The 19,074-nt window shown below is 47.1% G+C and overlaps 1 protein-coding gene across 7 annotated transcripts in view; it reads right to left on the bottom strand.

Annotated features, from left to right (window-relative positions):
- Nucleotides 1-34: 34 nt before the first annotated feature.
- SEC31B (SEC31 homolog B, COPII coat complex component) overlaps nucleotides 35-19,074 on the bottom strand; it is a 36,472-nt gene continuing 17,432 nt past the window's right edge. For 2 of the 7 annotated variants that reach the window (XM_067299985.1, XM_067299986.1), the window contains exons 13-28: nucleotides 18,663-18,737; nucleotides 17,599-17,682; nucleotides 16,533-16,641; nucleotides 15,945-16,123; nucleotides 15,165-15,291; nucleotides 13,893-14,038; nucleotides 12,389-12,562; nucleotides 11,583-11,771; nucleotides 10,982-11,195; nucleotides 10,257-10,583; nucleotides 9,130-9,168; nucleotides 6,156-6,211; nucleotides 4,778-4,924; nucleotides 4,252-4,368; nucleotides 2,748-2,819; nucleotides 35-1,952 (exon numbers count right to left, since the gene is read on the bottom strand). In XM_067299985.1, coding sequence (XP_067156086.1) covers nucleotides 1,773-1,952; nucleotides 2,748-2,819; nucleotides 4,252-4,368; nucleotides 4,778-4,924; nucleotides 6,156-6,211; nucleotides 9,130-9,168; nucleotides 10,257-10,583; nucleotides 10,982-11,195; nucleotides 11,583-11,771; nucleotides 12,389-12,562; nucleotides 13,893-14,038; nucleotides 15,165-15,291; nucleotides 15,945-16,123; nucleotides 16,533-16,641; nucleotides 17,599-17,682; nucleotides 18,663-18,737 — 2,235 coding nt within the window. In that variant the 3' untranslated portion in view covers nucleotides 35-1,772. The remainder of the gene's footprint in view (nucleotides 1,953-2,747; nucleotides 2,820-4,251; nucleotides 4,369-4,777; nucleotides 4,925-6,155; nucleotides 6,212-9,129; nucleotides 9,169-10,256; nucleotides 10,584-10,981; nucleotides 11,196-11,582; nucleotides 11,772-12,388; nucleotides 12,563-13,892; nucleotides 14,039-15,164; nucleotides 15,292-15,944; nucleotides 16,124-16,532; nucleotides 16,642-17,598; nucleotides 17,683-18,662; nucleotides 18,738-19,074) is intronic. The other 5 variants (XM_067299990.1, XM_067299988.1, XM_067299987.1 and 2 more) reach the window with 5 other exon arrangements.

Genomic DNA, 19,074 nt, shown 5'->3' with positions numbered 1-19,074 from the left:
TGTAGGCCCAAGCCTATGAAAGACGCTAGCAGCATCACAAAACACAGCTTTTATTTCACTGTTCTGTAATCTCTCAGTGCATCAAACCGCGGCAATGGCAACAGAACACAGCAGCAGTGAGGAGGCACTTTGACCTGGCAAGCAGGGAGTAAGCCCTGCCCTCTCCCTCTCTCTTTTGACTCCCTTCCCTCCTAAATCTCACAGTAGAGCAGGCTGATTCGCATAAGTCACTGAACCATGGGCCCAAAATAGCAGTATCACTCAAGCAGCAAGCAGAGGAAGCAGGGGCAGGCTGCAGCCAAATGGTGGGAAGAAGCCTTGCTCCCAGCTAGGGTCTGAGGATTTATGCTGCCTGTTTAGTATGAAAGAGGGTAAGAGTAAGGGAGGGAGGGAAAGACACACACACAAACACACAAATGTGCCCTAAAATCCCATCTGCCTTCCCAGACTTCTTCCACGGGACAAATATGCTTCATTCATCTGTTTCAGCCCAAAGGAAATGCCACAGTGATGAAAAGCCTCAAAACAGCCCTGTTTCCTAAAGACCTGACAGCATCACCCCCTGCAGCATGTTCCTATCATCGTGGTGCCAAGGGGCCTTTGAGAACCACCCTCACACATATCCATTACTATAGGCAGAATGCACCCACCACACTTGTAGCAATGAGCTGTCTCCCCCTGCTCAAATCTGGGCTGTTCAGAGCAGCTTAAAGGGACTCTTTAAGGGACTTGTACAATCCCTGCTGCTTCTAAAGCCCTTAGACTGTCTGGAAATCCCAATGTGGGAAGCCTTTAGATAACACTGGTTGGCAACAGGCCAACTGTGCTAACATAAAGGAAGTGAAAAAGGCCAAGAGCCAGACAGTGCAGCTTTCAGCCCAAACACAGGATGCTACTGGCTCTGGGGAGGAGCGCACTGAGCAGGAGTCCAACCTGCCAGCATTCCTGAGGATGGGAGAGTCCCCAGAGTTGGAAGGGGGGAAACAGTCCTAGGCCTGAAACAAAAAGGTTCAAACCTGGGGCTTACAGGGAAAAAAAAAAAAAAAAAAAAAAAAAAAAGAGATAAAGGAAGGGGTAGAGGGTGCAGAGAAGGCTATGAAAAGAGAGGACTGAGTGCATAAGAAAGAGACAGAACCAAGTGAGCCCAGAGCAGGCTGGTAGTCAGCCCTAGTGGTAGCAGGGTAAGGGGGCAGAGTGGAGGGAGAAAGAGTCAAGGATTAGAATGAAGAGAAAGGAGGAATCAGAGGAGAGAACCTGACTGCAGCCCAATGGAGCAGGAACACCCCAGCTTAAGTCCCAAGGGAGCCAAGCTGTCACCCAGGACTGGTTTACACAGAAGCAGGGAATAGAGCCTGAGGCTCTTCTGTTGGTGGTGCTACAGGTGCCAGCCCTTTTTGCCTCCTACTGAAAGTAGTGTCAGCCTCGGAGGGGAGTTTCCCCTCTCTGGTGGGGGAACAGGGAAGAGCAGGCTAATGCAGAGCAGTTCTGGGAGGATCTCTGTGCAACATGGACAGTCTGAAATCAAGATCCCCAGGCTAGGAAGCAGCCTCAGACCAGTAGGAAAGAGAGAGAAAGAACAGTCTCCAAGAGATCCAGGCCCCAGTGGGCTGTCTGGAGAGTAGATGGGACCAGATGCGCTAGCCCAGCACAGTTCCAGGCAGTGGCACAGACTTATTTCTCCAGAGCCAGAGGGAAAGTCCACAACCTGCAGCACATCAATAGGTAAAGGAGTCCACCAGCTCAGTGCATCACTGCACCAGCTGCTCCAGACGTTAGACATTCAGCTTGCCAGCAATGGTCATGAGGACCTTCAGGATGGGCATGAAGCCAGACACCTCACTGAAACTGCTGCTGCTCACCACTTGGGTGTGAACCAGGAGACCTTGCTGGTAGTTCCTAGCCTCAATGCAGCGGGCAATCTCATGGAGACCCATCAGGATGGTTGGAGAGAGCTGTAGGGAGGAAGCAGAAATGCATCAGCATGCTCAGCACTGTAACACAGGCCTTCTCCCTCCACACCCTTCCCTTCTGCTGTCCTCATCCTCACCAAACACAGTAACTACAGAGCCAGGCACTGGCATAAAGGATAGGCCGCTTCCTCCCTCAGTTTCCCAGCACAAAACATACATTAATCCAATACTCATGCTGTATTATAGTAAACATAGGACCTAGATAATGACATTTCAGCATTAATTGAGTATCTGATGTATTTTAGAAGGCCACAGGTCCATCTAGCACAAAATCCTGTCTCTGTTTGGGCCCAATATGGACATGGAGAAAAGTGTTATATGGATTCTACCCATGATATACATCCCTCCAGCAGCTGGCATCAGCAGTTTGGGAGCTTTCCAAGTTGGAGGTTACACTAGGTTCCCCTAGTGTAATAACCACCCCCAGATTACTCCTTTACAAGTTGCCCATTCCTGTCTGGAACCTGTCTGTATGCCAACATACTTTCCAGGGGCAAAAGCACCGCACAAATTCCTCCCCAGGTTTTCCTTACACAATCTCTGGGCCAAGGTGAAGAGGGAAGGAAGGGAGATAAGGCTGACTGGATTCAAGGAGCGTTGTAAGATTTGGCACTCCCTTAGCTGTTTTCAAGAAAGAGAAAACTCTTGGTTTTCTGATTTTTTTTTTCTCGTTTGTTTGTGCTGAAGACACTGGGACAGAAGCCAAGGCCCACAACCCAGCACAGAGGAGGCATCAAGAACCCAGCCGAACTACAGGGAAAGGTGGTGTCTACATACCACTTGCTCACGGAGCTTCTCATACAAGCATTCCAGTCGTTGCAATGCATCCTCCAGCTTCCTTCGAGTCTTCTGAAGTGAAACAGGCATTGTTGGTTCTGCCAGGGCTTCAAATTCGCCTCTCCCAAAATCAAGTTGACCCAGCTCAACTCCTCCCTCCTCTCTTCTTCCCACAGCCCCTTGCAATTCAGCTGCATCCCAGCCTCTGCCAGACAGATCACAGCCAGGGACTGTGATACAAGCCAGCATGCCATGCCCTCGCTGTGCATGTATATATGTGCACGTGTTCTCTCCCCCAGACAGGCAGTTGGATTTGTTACTACTTTCCCCATCTCCCAGCCCAGGCATCCCTCCCTTCTGCCAGTGCTTGCAGACCACAGGACAGAGCAACTGCTTCTGAAGATTGAGAAACATCTGCTGAATGACCTATTAGGCATTCAGACAGCCTCACCCTGGCTGACCTGAGAAATAGCTTGTTCCCTGTCTCCTCAAGGAGAGGAGGGAATATCCTCCCCCCCACTAAGTAATCACCAAAGAAAGGGGCTGAGTACTGAAGTTCTGGTGGGACAGACTACATTAGCCCCACCCTGGATAATCCACTCACAGGTAAATTATACTGTGGATAGCAACGGTTGGCTCTGGACAATGATGAGACAGGCCTGGCAGGACTTAGAAGCTCAGATACGTTGCTGTGTCAACCCAGCTATTCAACTTCCATGTCACCTTGGAGCTATGGACTACTGAGCCTACTACATGCCTTTCTGTCCCTACAGGGAACCTTTAGATTCTCTCCCAGAAATTGCTGCTCTGTACTCCTAGAAAGTACAGAGCAAACAAGCTGAAGTTGATGCTACACACAAATTATTTAATTCCAGGATGGCTTGACAGTTTGGACTCAGTGCTAGTCCCAACACCCACTAAGCAGAGGTCATCTGGGAGACTTCATGGTGGCCCCAAGGTCTGGGAAGACTTAGCAGCCTATCACAATGCTGCAAACAGTGCTCTTCTGGTTCCAGACACAGTCAAGCTTGATACATTCATGCAACATGGCATGCAAGCCAACAGCCCTCCAGAAGCCAGGGGTGGAGAAACTAGTGTCTCAAAAATAAAGATTGTCTGGCTTTCTCTTCTAGCCAGGGTATCCCTGCCTTTCCTTCTAAGGTCTGAGGATGGCCAGCTCTGCAGGACTATCTATAGGTCAAGCAAGTGAAAAAAGAGGCTGGATTTGCTGGGTTGTTTCTTCTATTTTCCTCAGAGAAAAGAGCCAGGAGGACAGAACCAAGCACACTTGAGAGGCAATGAGAGGCAATGGATGAGTGCTAGAGAACACATCTCAAATCCCAAAAGGTGGGCAAACCTAGGGCCTGAAGGGAGGAGGCAGATGGAGATTAACCTGAATATAGGGAGAGGACTCTTCCTCTCTTTTCCTTACCAAAAGAAAGAAGTGCCTGCCAGAGATCTGTGAGGGCAAAAAAAGCCAAAGAGCAGAGAAGGGAGGACTTACTGGATCAGTGGCAACAGCAGAGCAGCGCTGCACCAAACCTTCAAATGTGGTCTTCAGACCCTGGTGCTCAGGGGGCACTTCCTTTCTCTCGACCCTCTCCGTGGGCAGCTGGTGATACTGACAGAGAAAGAAGCAGCTGAATGAATGCAGCAGGAGCATGAAAGGTCAGGGCAGGCAGAATCTCCACCTACAACTACAGACGGAAAGAAGTTCACTTCTTGGCAAACTTGGAGAACATCTGGAAGCACTGGGTTATATTATCATCTTGAGACTGCAGTATAGCTTCAGGCCACTGTGGATTCTTGATTCCCAGGAGGTTAACAGCCTGGCTGGCCTCCATCCCTCCAAGCCATCTCCAGGTGTCATTTTCCACCCTTGCAGCAACGCTAACAATTCCTCTAACACCCAGGGAAAGGGACAGGTATAAGCCTTGCAGCTGCCATGTAACAAGAATCTCAAAAGCTGAGTTGTTCCTCTACTTGACAAGGAGCTGATGCCTTGGGAACGCCTCAGTTTCCCTGGGTACCTGCAGGCTGCCTTCCTTGGGTGCTCCTGGGGGTGACTGGCCAGATTCTTGCAACCTGGAGAGCTGAGGATGGATCCCTTGGAGCTCTGTGGGGAGGCTCATTACTGGAGCTGTGATGGGGGCTGGAGGTGTAAATTTCTCTGGCAACTGTCAGCAAAAGGAAAGATTCAAAATGAGAAAAAAGAAAAAAAACCAAAAAACAGTGCTGCAAGAAAACCAAGTCCAAGGTTGGTCACACTCTCCCCAGCCAAATTTAATATCCTTTCTAACTTGCAGAGTCCCTAGTTCTCAAGGTGATGTGCAATACACCCCTGTTCTTTCAGCCCACTGACTCAGAGCATGGGGCCCTTCCTCTCACATCCTAGATGAACAGTCAAAGCGACAGCAAGAAAACTCCACTGGAATTGTTCAATCAAACAGATTTGTTGCCCCCAAAAGCACTGGTCCTCTGAAAGCTGCCTTGGGTCTGCGATGGCACGAGTCCTGAATGTAGAGATTAGCAGCAGTAAAGTGTCCAACAGAGGAAGCGCTGGGGAAAATCCCACAACATGGGGGGAGAAACCTCTTGCAAACACTTCATCGTGCCCCTACTAAGCCAGGGAGTCAGGATAGATTCACTCCAACAGGGCTAGATCAAAAGGAGATGGCTTTAACAAGAGGTTAATCCTGTTGTAGTGAGCACAGCCTGAAGCAGGTTCCCAGCTATGCTGCCAGAAAAAGGGCTAGAAGTCTGTTCCAAGCTAAAGAACAGGAATAGGGGAGGCCAAAGAAGCTTCTCATCACACCTGCCAGCAGGCAGCAGTGATGAAAATGGGGTACGAAGAGCATTTGTTGCAAAAGAGCCCAGCTCACAGGTCCTCCAGTGGAATCACTACAAGGCAGAATGCAGCGGGCCAACAGGGCAGGCAGCTCACAGCTACAACTCTTCCAGCAGAAGGTGACACACAGTTAGTATCAGCTTCTGAGGAAAATCACTGTGGTTCTCACTGTGCTGAGGGGAAATGCTGCCCCCAACTGTCAGATGTAAAATGAGCATGATCTCTCCAGCCCCTGTCAAAAAAGGTGGGTGGACAAGGGGATAAGGAGGTTTAATCTCTATTTCTAGAAACAAGTAACTGCAGTCAGCCTGGGAAGTACCAACAGAGAATGCAGCACCACAGATGATAAAATGCAAAACAGACACCCAAAGGCATGCAAGCCTGGATGGCAAAGGGACAAGACTTAGATGGATTCCAGCTGAGTGCGCAGTGAAGAACTGGACAGACCTACATGGAAGAAGAGCTGCTGAGTGCAACAGGGAGCATTTATCAGAATTCAGCTGTTGCATGGAGGTCCCTGGCTGCAAGACAACCAGAAGATATGCGAGCTGAAAGCTTACCTTTTTCTTCTGAAGGCCTCCTCTTGCAGCAGAGGGATCAGTCCAGGATTCCTGAGCTGCCAGGAGAGAGAACAAGACATGGATGTCAGACTTTAAGAAGGCAGCCAGAGTAGCAATTTATGGTTGCTTTCATGGTTTGGAACTTCCCTCAGCAAAAAGACTCACACCACTGATTTCTTCACCCCCCATCACTGCCTTTTCAGACACTTTGACCAAGGAATTTCAGGCCCAGCTCACAATGCAAGAACTGCTCTCCCTTCCCTTTCTCTTTCTTAATTACATTTGCATCATCTAAGCATGTGCACGGGCTGTATGAGGTGACATCTGATCAGATTATCCTGGTGTGCGCACACACAGGTTTTTCTGCAATTACTTGAAGCTTTCCATATTCTGCATAGGTTGCAGAAGTCAGCCTCAGAGTCAGGCCCCAGCTTTGGTCAGGACCTGCATGTGGGTGCACATCAGGGTTCAGGGACTGCTTGGGGGTTCCCCAAACAGAGAATCTAGTTCTGTGGTACTGCAGCAAAGCCTATGCTATAGATGAGAGGGTTTCTCAGCAATGCTCACAGGAGTGCCTTATGGTGGCAGTCCATAGCAATGCAGGTTGCTGTGACAGGAGAGGGATTGAGTTTTGGGTTGAATTTTCCCCTTCTAAAAGCATACTCTGGACCAAAGCCTGGGAAATTTTGCTGGCTTTCCAGCTAAAGTGAACAGAGTTAACTGGTAAATTCCTTGGGAGCAGACAGGTATCTCAGCAGATGTTTCTGTGGTACCCAGCTTTAACCTCACTCCAAGCAATTAAAAATCCATCAGGCAACATGAAATCCAAAGGCTTGTGATCACACTTCATACTGCTAAGGTCAAATTTCAACTATCTTGCTTGCTGCTGTTCTTTAAGGGTACCTGGATCTCTAGACAAAACCCCACTGTATTTTTTTTTATTTGTCACCCCAGTATTAACCTGAAGCCCATGGGATGGGAGGATTCTGTGAGAAAGTGGCATAGTTTTAAGAGGCAATATCAGAAGAATTTCTGGAGCTCAGTGCCACACTTAATGAGCCACTGATCCTGAACTGAGCTTTAAAAAAAATCACAGGGGAAAGACGCACAAGGTGCTTCATTACTTTAATTACCTTTATTATTACCATTCTGGCAGCCTCTTTTTGCCCTCCCTTTTCCCATGATTTCAAGGCTCATTCTCTGATGAGTTTGAATCAGAAGTTTAATTAAGTTGGCACTTATTTCTAGCTTGGGGATTCTGTGCCCTAGAACTCCGCTGGCCCCCACCGAGCATGTGGCCTAGCAGTCCCTGGCACTGCTCCAGCTCAGTGGCACTTTGAATCCTCAGAGGAAACAGCTATTTAAATTATAGTCTTTAAGCCAGGCACTTAAAGTCATCAGACGCGAGATGACAGAATCCTGTTGCGTTTTTCTGGGATGAAACCCTGACTACCTTGCCTATACTACAGGTGAAAGACAATTTCTCACCAACCCTGGAAGGAGTGCCCCACAGCAGTCATATCCAGCAATGCCTGTCCTAGAAAAATCAAGACTGTCACAGAATGGAATCAGGGATTATCCTGGCCAGAAAGGAGATGAGCCAACACGTCACTGTCTTTCATCCTGTCCCTGACACTCTCCAAGAGCGTGGGATTTCTACAAATGAAGGCTTCTCTTCACTAAGTTAGTGAGAATTTGTCCACAAGATGTTCAGCTAGGAGAATTTCCAAAGCAAGCAAGTTTGACCAGTCAGATTGAGTGACTTTACAGACTCTTTCCAGCCTAAAAAAAAAAAGCCCCCACAAAAAAAACACAAAACAAACAAACAAAAAAACCAGCAGGAAAGCACTCTCAAGGTCTCAAGGTAGAAGGAAGCCAAAGTGTCTGAAAAGGCTACCTCAAGGTAGAAGATCAGCCTGCACGTGCTGATCTGGGCATGCCTTTCACTCCCATTAAAACTAACCGTGGCAAATGCCTGCCAGGGGAAGAGAACTTCCCAGCAGTGAAGTCCCACAGGACACCTTCAGCTTGAGGAAATGACTGATATCTCTGCCTTGGAATCATCTTTTATTTCTCTGCTGAAGGGACAACCTTTTTTCTAGGGTCTTACTCCACACAGCTGGGCTTATTAGGTGGCACAAGTGGTTACCCAGAACCAAGATTTCCTAAATAAACTGGGTAACTGGAGAGTCCCTGGATAATCTCTGTGCCTGGCAGATGGTCACATGGCACAAGCAACAGCCACTGTACAGAACCATCTCACTAAGACACTGAGCCTTATCCCACCAGCAGCATAGACTGGAAAAGACCTACCGTCTGTCATCAGACTCCAAGGAGAAACATCAGTACAAAGCAGCAACCAGAAAAGCTTGACAGTCCAACTTCTCTCAGAGATGGACTGAGATTCAAACCCAAACCTTGCCCCGTAACTAAAGCAAAAAAGGCTTTCTGATTCCCCTTGGAACGGAGCCCCCAAAATTCTCCTGGGGAAGCTCTGGTCCACCACTGCCCTTGCTGGGACTCGCTTCTTCCAGCCCACCTGGAGAGAACACAAGCACAAGTAAAGCCATCCATGAAGCTAGCAGTGCAACAGGGAGAAAACAAGAGGTGAGTTAAAACTGCTGGTCTATTCCTTGCTTAGAGAGACAAGAAAGGAGCAGAGCCCTTGTCCCTGTCCTGCTGGCCCAACAGCTGTCAGAAAGGATGCAGAGACTTAAAATGCTCTAATCCTTCCAGGATTGCACCCCTTCCAGGGTGCATCCCCTTGCACCATGCCCAAATGTCACTTGCTAGTTCCCAGGTATATCTACTACCCCAGCTGTACATATCCCCAGGCATGCAAGGAACACAGCGAACAGCAATGAGCATGCATGCACACACCCACACACACACGCACACACACACACACACCACATTTCACTGGAAGCAGCAGCATTGCCTCCCCCACAGGTCTGGAGGCTTTTCTGTGTACTACCTGCACGATCCAAGTGTGGATCTAGCCAAGGGAAGAAACCTGGAAATCAAGGCAGGGTGGGAGTGAGAGTCACTGTCACCAACAGCTTTTACTTAGCAGTAATGTCCCTGACTGCTATCCCTGATAGCTTTTCAGAAGGGATTTGTCCAGCCTAAGCTTAGAGCCTTTGTATGTAGTCACCACAGGCTTCACACAGTGGGATTTGTTATCCATGCTTAAACCCAGTTTAGTGATGGATTCCTGGTGGAGGCAAACCACAAAGCATCAACTCCTTCACTCTCAGAATAAGTGTGGCTCAGAGAAGCATCTGCTCAAAGACCTAAGGATCATCAGTCTTTTTCTGAGGGGTCTCCACAGCCTGACCAAATCTTTCCCGAGGCAGAAAACAAAGAATTAACAAGCATCAGTTGTGCTGATGTTGCAGGAAATAGAAAGAGGGGCTGCCCATCCATCGGGAACTAGCTCCAACAACTCTCTCCATTTTCTTCATCGTGCTAACGAGGATTTCACAGGACTTGCAGGCTGGGCTGGATTCAAACCACAGACCCAGAGCAGAAAGGCTTCAAGTCTAGAATACTGCACAGAATGATTCAGAAGAGAATCCCAGGCAAGCACTTTACAGCAACAGGAAGCAACTGGGTGAACTGGAGCAAGCAGACAGAAGAATTTTATCCTGAAGCTAGGTAATGGGTGTCCCATGGAGAGAAAGAAACCACCCTGCTCTCCCAGCATTTCAAATGCATTTATTAAGTTATATAAGCAGGGATGAGAGCAGCAAGCCCTCCACCAGGATCTAAGACAGCATTTCCTGGGAACCACCACCCTTTCAGTCGGAGAAGATTCCTCTGGAGTGGAGGATTACTCAGGGTACACTGGGGACCTGAAGAGACAGCACTTTGTAACAACAACCTGGGGAACAGAGCAGCTGAATAGCCTGAAACTGTCACCATCCCTGTGTTTCACCACCAAAGCAAGACTCAGCACAACATACCTGTAACGTTAGCCCCACAGAGCACCACATCCAGCCTTTATGGTGACAGACCAGAGCTCAGCAGGCCAATGTCCATTAAGTACTGCAAACCCCATCCAGGGCTGCCTTGGATACATGTCACACAAACAGAATTTACCTGTGGGAGGTGGAGGAATGCTGGCTGCTGCCAGGGGCTTAGCAGATGGAGCTCCAGGACCTCCCTGAGGGTAACCCATGTTCATGGGGCAGTTGAATGGCGCTGAAGAGAAACCAAGAGGAGACTGGCTTGCCACAGGGAGAGGACAAGCTGCAGGGAGCTGAGATGATGGGACTGAGGCTGGAATGAAGAGGGTGGGTCCAGGTGGTGGCACACCAGGAGATGCCATGGCCATGGACTGTCCTGACAGAGGAGGCTGGTTGGGGAAGGGAGTTGGACCGGCAGGTCTGGCTCCCGTTGGGCTGAACGGCTGAGACTGTGACAGTGCTACAAATGAGAGAGAATGTATCAGCACCACTTATCCCATGTCCAAACTACTCCAATTGCTCTCCTTCATGCTACTAAGCATTCCTTCTCCAAGTCATGCCCTAGAAGATCCAGGATCTGGGGTATCCCCCTATAAGTCAGGCTACATCAGTCAAATCCTGTCATGAAGTTAGCAGCAGCTTCTCTACCCCTGTCTGCAGCTAACATGGCTGCAAGTAAAGCACAGCTGCTAAGATCAGTTGTGGCAAAAGCACTGAGAAGGCACTTTGACAGCTGACTTGTTCTTTGCAAGTACAGTGGACCCATGAGGAAGAGGTAGAGTAGCCTCCTTTGCTGAAGACTTTGGTCTAAAAAAAGCCTGAAGCACACCTGGAAAACTGATGACAGACTATGCTTACCTGGCCCTGGAACTGCCACCGGAGTCAAGCCCAAGTTGTACTGTGGGTATGGGGGCCCTCTGGAATAGATGTTTGTTTGTGGACCAGCACTGGTCTGAGGATGCGCGGCATGGTGAGGAGTCACAGACATTGCTGGCACTGGCTGAGGCGTGAAGAGAGAAGGCACTGAAGGCTGAGCAGGTGCTGAAGGGCTAAATGATGACTGGTAGGTGGGCTGCAATTAAAAAATAAGAACCTGCTAATGGCTGACAGACACATGTAGGGATGCACATGCATACACACACATAAGCAGATACACTCTCTAGCCCTCTCACTTCTCAGTCAAGGGAAGATGCTGCTTCTGTCAGTGCTCTGGAGAGATTGGAACAAAGGCCCCACTGCTCTCAGGAGCACACAGGACCTCCTCCACCATCACCATGGTTGGCAGGAGGAGGCAAAGAGCACAAGACTAGGTGCTGTCCTCTCTGCCAGCTCAAGGCTTGTGGGCCATGTCTTCCTCAGTGCTTGTAATCTGCACCATCTCAAAAAATTTCACATACCACCCCCCCCAGTCCAGTAGCTTTTCTCTCTCAGGCCATGAATACCTGAGTTTAAGACCTACCTTCTCTGGATGTCTGGGACTTGGTTTGTGGGCTGCTCCTTCAGGGGTGGAGCTGCTCTTGGCTGCTGGAGATGCGTGTTTAACAACACCTACATGGACACGAGTGTAGGGGAAAGGTGGTGGCTGCTGATCAGCCACATTCTCTCCCTGAGCATGGAAGAGCCGGTCATGGAGCTGTTGGATCAGGAGCTGAAACAAACTACACTTTAGGGAAGTGCCTGGAGAGCCTCAGATTGAGGATGCTGTGGAGGCATTCAAAGCAGACTCTGACCAAAAGCACTGAGCATCAACCTGCAGAATTAACCATTTCTCCAATAGCCACCAGGAAAAAACTGCAAGCCACAGGATCTGGGAGACCACCTATCACCTCCCCTGGCAGATGAAGTCTCAACCAGCTTTCACTGATCCTTCCCCCAGTATTTAGGGTATTTCCCCACCCCCATTTGTGCACTGAGCAGATTTGCTCTGAATGGTGACCTCCCCATTCCCTTCCTCTTCTTCCAACAGCTGGTTTCAGGATTAGGTGCATCTTCCCTGGGAAGCTGCTTCCCAGCATTGCTCTCCAGGAACCATTTTACAGCACCATAGTTCCTCTCCTTTTCCCCAAATCAAAAGTATTATGAAAAAAAGCAAATTAAGACAAATGCCGCATCTTAGAAAAACTAAAAACTCTACTCTCAAGTTACCATAACTAAGGTGAAACCTCAAGTCCTGATGTGAGTTGAAACCCAAGCTTACAAGTCTTTTGCAGAAAGTATCCCTCCATATATACTACTCTGTCCCACAACAACCTGTTTCTCACTCACCTCTTTAGAGTTGCTGGGTAGATAATTCATTGCAGCTGCCAAGCATCCTTGTGATGCCAGGAGGCTGGCATACTGGGTGATTCGTTCTGCCAAGACAGGGCCTGGCACTGGCCCTCCTGTGCCTTGGAGCATCTCAATGGACCTGCTCAGCACCATCACCTTCTCTATCAGATCCTGAATAGGCAGGAGGGGAAATAAAATCTCAGGGAAGAAACAGATCCCTCAGAATCTGATTTGCTTTATTGGTCTATCTCATGCTGAGACAATGCCAGATGGCTTTCTCCACTTTCAGCTGACATGGGGGCCAATGTGATTAGAAGTTAATCCACTTGGCACCACATACTAGCACTGAAGACCATTTCCACACAGAGCTGGAAACAGAGGAGCAGGAGCACTTAGTGGAGGAAAACAGGAACCAAGAAGCAAACCCTGACATAGCTACTTTTATGGAAAGGGGAGAAAAGAAAAAAAAGAAAATCAGAAACTACAAGGACATTCCAATCAACTTTTTTTTTTTTTTTTTAAAAAACTAGGAAGTTTACTCGTGTAATTCTAGGAGTTACAAGATCTCAGTTTGGAAGAGAAAGCATTAAAGCTGTACCAGGAGAAATTAACTAGGAAAAACTGCTACTGCTGACAGAACCACCAGAAGGTCTTTAATTATTCAGTACTCCTTCAGCTTCTAGAAATCAAAGTAATGTTTGTAACTGTGGAATGATATAAGCATCACTGGCTGATAACGGATAGGGACAAGGCCAGTTTCAAACATAACCAGGAATACTGAAGATGCCTTTTTGCTGCTGCCGTTCACTAGTGGGTCAGCAGGGCAAGGGACTTCTGTAGCAGAGAGCATTATCTGCAGGTATCTGAGTGGAAGACTTGTCTCATTCATTATAGTGACTGATGGACTCAACAGGGGTTAGTGACTTAGCCAGGACTGGTTTAAGTAAAACAGGTAGACAACAACACTGACTTAGAAGGACTTAGAAGCCCTGATTTTATCCTCAAGCTCTGCTCTGACTTTCCATACATGATCATTCTGCTTGCAGTGGGAAGAACACAGTCTAGACGTTACTTTGCCAGAGGCTGTTCTGGATGAAGACAGAGCCAGCTAACAGGAGTATTACAGTTAGACATGATTAGCACATCAGGAAATGTGCTCCCAGGCAACTACCAGCCAGATAACAGATACAGTCTAAACTTCCCTAACTAAAACGGAAGCTCAGAGATGACAATAGTAAGTATAAAGACAGGCAGGCAGCCCAGAGCTCCTGTCTGTGGCTGGATTTATGCGAAGTGTAATCAGTACCCTCTAAACAAACCCCTTATCATTTAAGAGTGCAAGTTTCCTTTAGATGTAATCCCATAATCCAGGCTAGGAGATACTTTGGTGACAGCACTGTCTGCTGGAAGCCAAATATACTGTTTGATGGGATAATGCAAACAGATTGACGCTACCAGACTGGCCTAGAGAGATGTCAAACCAACATTATAGCACCTGTACCTGCAGGGCAAGGGGTGACGAAGTCTCATGGTTTTTTACCCAGCATTCCACCAACCTCTCCACATTGCCTGATGAGATATAGCAGAGGCAGGCATCATTGGACAGGGCTGCATCTCCCTCCGACTCTAAGCGGGCACCCAGCATGTCTACAGAGGAAGAAGCACAGCCGACATTTAACTCTGTCTCTTTTTGAAGATCTCTTTAACCCCAAGGTTCTTTCAGCAATCTTACTCTGGGGTTTGGCATAAAAGGTGTTGACAACTTAAGAACAGCACCTAATTCTGGGATAACACAGAGAAATGGACATCATTAAGGAATCACAAAGCCAATTCGGTTGGAAAAAAAATCCTCATTTTTATATGTCTGTCCAGATATATAAAATAAAGGAAAATCCTTAAAAAGGACAGAGGAGTTTAGTGAACAAAATCCAACCCTCTTTTTCCAAAGAGGTGTGGGCATCTCCATGCAATAGTAGTGTACAGTACCACAGACAGCAGGTAACCTGGTAGTTATCAATGTCTAGCAAAAACAAGGAGATAGAGATGAGTTGGAGCTTTCTTATCATCACCACCACCACAGCCACTTTCCACCCTTACAATTTGTTCCATGCAAGATGACATGTTTTCTTGCATTTCATGTACCCTTGTTTTTCTTGTACCAAGTGCTAGCATTTCTCCAAAATCACTCAGCCATTCTTTTGTCAGCCACGAGCTACTTACCAGATAAGCAATCTGAGTAACTTCTTGAGATTCAGTCACTGGATTGCCCCTTAACTCGGACTCTCAGAGCTATCAGTTGCTGAGCATATTTGACTATTAACAGGACCGAGTAAACTACTGAAGCCATCAAACAGTCATCAACCTCAGTTTATGAGCTTAAAAGGGAGAGGAATCTGTGGAGAAAACCCCTTCCACGTGGAGAGGACTTGACCTTTTTCTGTCAAGGAAATCCCTCCCTCCCCAAATAAAACAATAAATATCACCCTCTCTTAGTGCCTCAGCCTGGTACCCACCCTGGTCTTTCCAAGTTATTGGTGGAGGTGGCAGGAAATATCAGCATGTCTCATTTTACATCATTACTCTCAGCTACAACGTGCATAACTCATTCCCCTAACTCAACAATCCACACTTAATTTCAAATTCCAGCTAGCTGCAAGTTCTGTTATGTGTAAGAACTGCTGCCTTTCTTCAACTTGATATGCTTCTTTCTGTAAGCAGTTCAGAGGCGCCCATCCCTAAAAGAAACCATATCAAAACAGAGTAAACTGCATACCACAGAGTTGGGCATATTCCTCATGCTTTGAGTACGTTAACAAGATGGCTAGTGCCTCCTTCCAGCTCTGTAAATCACATGTGCGAACAATATCTTGCCAGTTCTGTTGCACAATGGAGGAAAGAAGCTGTAAGAGAAGAAGGCGGCCTGTCAGTCACAGAAGACTAAGATATGCTGACTGTTTGAGCAAGGGCATCCATACTGATAGCTAGTTAAGGTCCACCAATCCCAGCATCCCAACATCAACAGTTGGGAACCTGATGCCTTGAAAGAAGGTGTTAAAAAAAAAAAGAAAGAAAAAAAAAGAAAAGAAAAGCCCACCAAAGCACATGAGAAAATATGAAAACAGCCACATTAGGCCAGACCAAAGATCTATCTAACGCACATTCTGTTTCACAGCAGCTAGTATCAATGATGAGGAATATTGGATTAGGACAGACTGACTCCTGTTACACTCTCCAGTTGGCAATTAGTAAGCTAGGACCTTTCTAGCTGAGAGCCCTAAAGCAGTAATATTTTCCACAGGTTAGGGTATAGGGAGCTGAGGCAGAAACCATTAGATGAAAAGAAAGGAACAGAGAACATGAAATTCTAAGTGGGTAGCATGAAATTGTCATAAAAGTATCAAGCAAAAAGAAAAAATGTCTAGCCAAAAAGAGATACACAGACTCTGGTGACATTTCGCTTCCCCCTCAAAGCATTTCCATATATTCACGCAAACATCTGCCAAGATAACACACACTTTCCACTGCTCAGCGGGTACACCAGACCATCACTTACCAGAGAAATTTTTGTTTTCCGCTTGGCAAAATAGCGCTTCTGGGTCTCCCTTAGGAGGTTCTCCCCACCAGCAATAGCTAAGATGATGGCATCAGCAAAGCGTTCTGCCCGCATACACAGCTCCACTGCACCCTCAAAATTCCCCAGCAAAAGGGCCTGGCTGATGAGTCCATCAGTATCTGTAGAGGTGAGAAAGCAGATCTAAGCCACAGGGGCACCATCCAGATACATTAATTATGCTCATTTTAAAGAGTAGGCAGTAAAAAACAATAAGCTACAAAAGTCCAGCTAAAGGAAGATTCGGAAATACAAAACAGGTTTCGTATCTCCAGAGAAATCACTGACTTGAAAGTAAGTCTTCCATCACCTAGGAGGTTCTCCCATACTCTTCATGGGTCTCTTATCTGTGAGGAGTATTCCTCTGCAAAATGCTGATGGATGTTGCAAGACACTGGGATGGGTCACGAGTTTTAGAAGTATTTGTCTCATGCTTAAGTGGACCAGGTTTTTCCTGGTCTCCACCATTTTCAGGTTTTCCCTCCTCCCCTTTCCTTAAAAGAGGGCAGAAGCACATCTCATGTAACACACCTGCTGTGACAGGAATCTCCAAAGTGCTCATATCCTGTGGGATGAGGTTGTCAAAAAAGGCTGAAGAGGAGGAAACAGCAGCTACATCATCACTGGAATTTATCAAAAGCTGTGCAAAGAGCGCAAGAAGTTAATTCATTGAACACATGGGTCCCTGCCCAAAACAGTTTCGGGGATTAGAGAGTGGGATGGGATGCTCCCCACTTGGTCGAGAATGCTCATATAAATCAGATTTCAGCTTGGAAACCATTCATGCCTCCTGCCACTGTTCTATCAACCTGTACAGCTTCAGTGAGGCAGCAATAAGAACAGTGCTGCTATCGACACACCTTAGAAGGTTGCTGGTATAAAACATGCAATGACAACAGTATTGCTAGCCAGCATTCATCCATTCAACTGCCAGCCCTTGAGTAAGCTGAACAATTTTGGATGGAATAGGAACAAGCCCAACAAATGATATCTGTAATTAACAGCTAGGATCAAAGCCATGCTGGGTGCTCTATAAAAACACAAGACAAAACTGCTACCCCTAGAATATCTCAGCAAGTGTTTAAAGTTTGTGAAAGAGATTGCTAATTTGAGTGGAGCAGCTTTAGATACCTTAGAGGAGCAAAATTTATGGTGGATGTTGAACCAGGCCCCAGAAGACACCTGAAGATGGATATCCCAAAATCATGTGAAAATAACATTTCAAAGGACAGAGGTGAAAAGGAAAGAAAGGCAACAGAAATACCACAGCAGAAGCTTTACAGAGGAAATCCAGAACTGTAGGATGAAGTTAAGTTGGGGTGAGGCTAATTCTATCACTGGAGAAATCAGCACTGGTGAAGCAAGCCTTCTTGCAGTGTTAACAGCCAGGAGTCTGTCTTCATCATTCGCTGATTTGTTTTAAAGCCAGAAGGGACCGCTATGATCATTTAGTCCGACCCTGTGAGGGTCTGACAGGCCTGTGAACTGCCCTCTGCGATTCCTGCATTGAGCCCAACAACCTGTGGTTGGAATTAAACCTTCCCATTTATTCTGCCCTCCACTGTTTTCCCAGACTGGCAATACATGCAGGACATACCTGACCTGGCTGCACAGTGTTCCTCTCATCTGCCTCAGGAAGGGGCTGTTTATCTGGGATCCCATTACTCAAACAGGAGGAGATCTACAAAGGAACATTCACAGGGTGAAGCCTCTGCTAAAGTTAAACACATGGACAGCAAAGTAGCCAACTGTCCAGCAAGTCACAGACAATTCCCCTGCTCTTTCACCTGTTTGAAAAGTTCCATGTCTCCCTATTCCTGTCTCATTATCTAGCAGAGGTTATTTGTCCCTTTCATAAGGACATAGACCATGCTGCTGCAAGAGTCTCTTCCCCTGCAGCTCCATCAGTGCTATGCCAGACTGCCTTCATCTATCACTTTCTTCCTCACTGAGGAATTCCCTGAGGCGCAGACAGCTGGAAGCTAGAAGAATGCTCTCACGACTGCTATGTTGTTATACATTTCTCTGAACATCAACAACTAGAGACAAGATATTGGGCTCAAGGCCCCTTTGGTCTGATCCTGCACAGCTATGGCTATATTCTTATGGGTGCCAACATTTGCTTTTTAATAGGAATTCAGGAGATCTGGGCCCAGAACAATCAGAAGAAAGGATCTGAACAGTCTTTTCAGACTTTCTCTTCCTACATCACCCTCTCAAAGCAGATCTCTGGGATAAGCAGTTAATCTTTCAGGTCTGGGGAGAAGGCCTCAGATCTCAGTAGAGGTTTCATGATCAAACCCATCACGTCTAGGTCAGCTTTACCATTTAAGATCTAGAAAGACAATTTCAGAGTAGGATGCAAGGCCAAGAGGTGTTTGTAGAGCCCCAGGTCATGAGGGGAGAGGAATGAATCCAGACTGATCCAGCACCCCATCTGTAGTCCCAAAAGAAACTACAGAACGATCTTTGCTTATGTTCCCTGACCATTGCACTAGCTTTCAGTTTGGGGGACAAGGTACCCCTCACCTGAAATTTCAAATAGTTTAGCATCTCTCATGTGATGCGAAATCACTCAGTCATCTCCAGTAGGGAACCTGCAACTCCACTTCAGTGGCCTTAGCCCTGTATAGGTTTCTCTCTATTGTACAGATCCCTTACCTTTTTTTGCAGATCTTCTTTACTGTAGCCCAGCAACTTGAGGAGTTTAGTCCTGGACTCCTGCTCCAGATTCACCTGGGTCCCAAAGGAAAAAGACAAGAAAATTTGTAAAATCCTAAACATCTACATGCTGCCAACTGTTGGCTACTTCTGCAGCAGCAAAGTTTAGTGTTCAGATAACGGACCCAGCTATGACAAATCCACATGGTGACTACTGTGTACTGTGCTGACTTAAATTCCAAAACCTATGGAATTTAAGTTATAATTGTGATATAAAGGTGAAATTCGAGTTTGTCACATAGTTATAATTGTGGTGTAGCTGGGTATCAGAGCTATGCCTGTGTGCAAATCCAGCACTCTTGGTCATTATTTCTCTGGACAGTCCCGGAGCTCCCCAGCTAATCTCCGCATA

The sequence above is a fragment of the Apteryx mantelli genome, chromosome 7 (assembly GCF_036417845.1).
Source record: "Apteryx mantelli isolate bAptMan1 chromosome 7, bAptMan1.hap1, whole genome shotgun sequence".
Classification (NCBI taxonomy): domain Eukaryota; kingdom Metazoa; phylum Chordata; class Aves; order Apterygiformes; family Apterygidae; genus Apteryx; species Apteryx mantelli.
The sequence above is the reverse complement of the archived record's forward strand: the minus strand, read 5'-3'. Positions and strand labels throughout refer to the sequence as shown.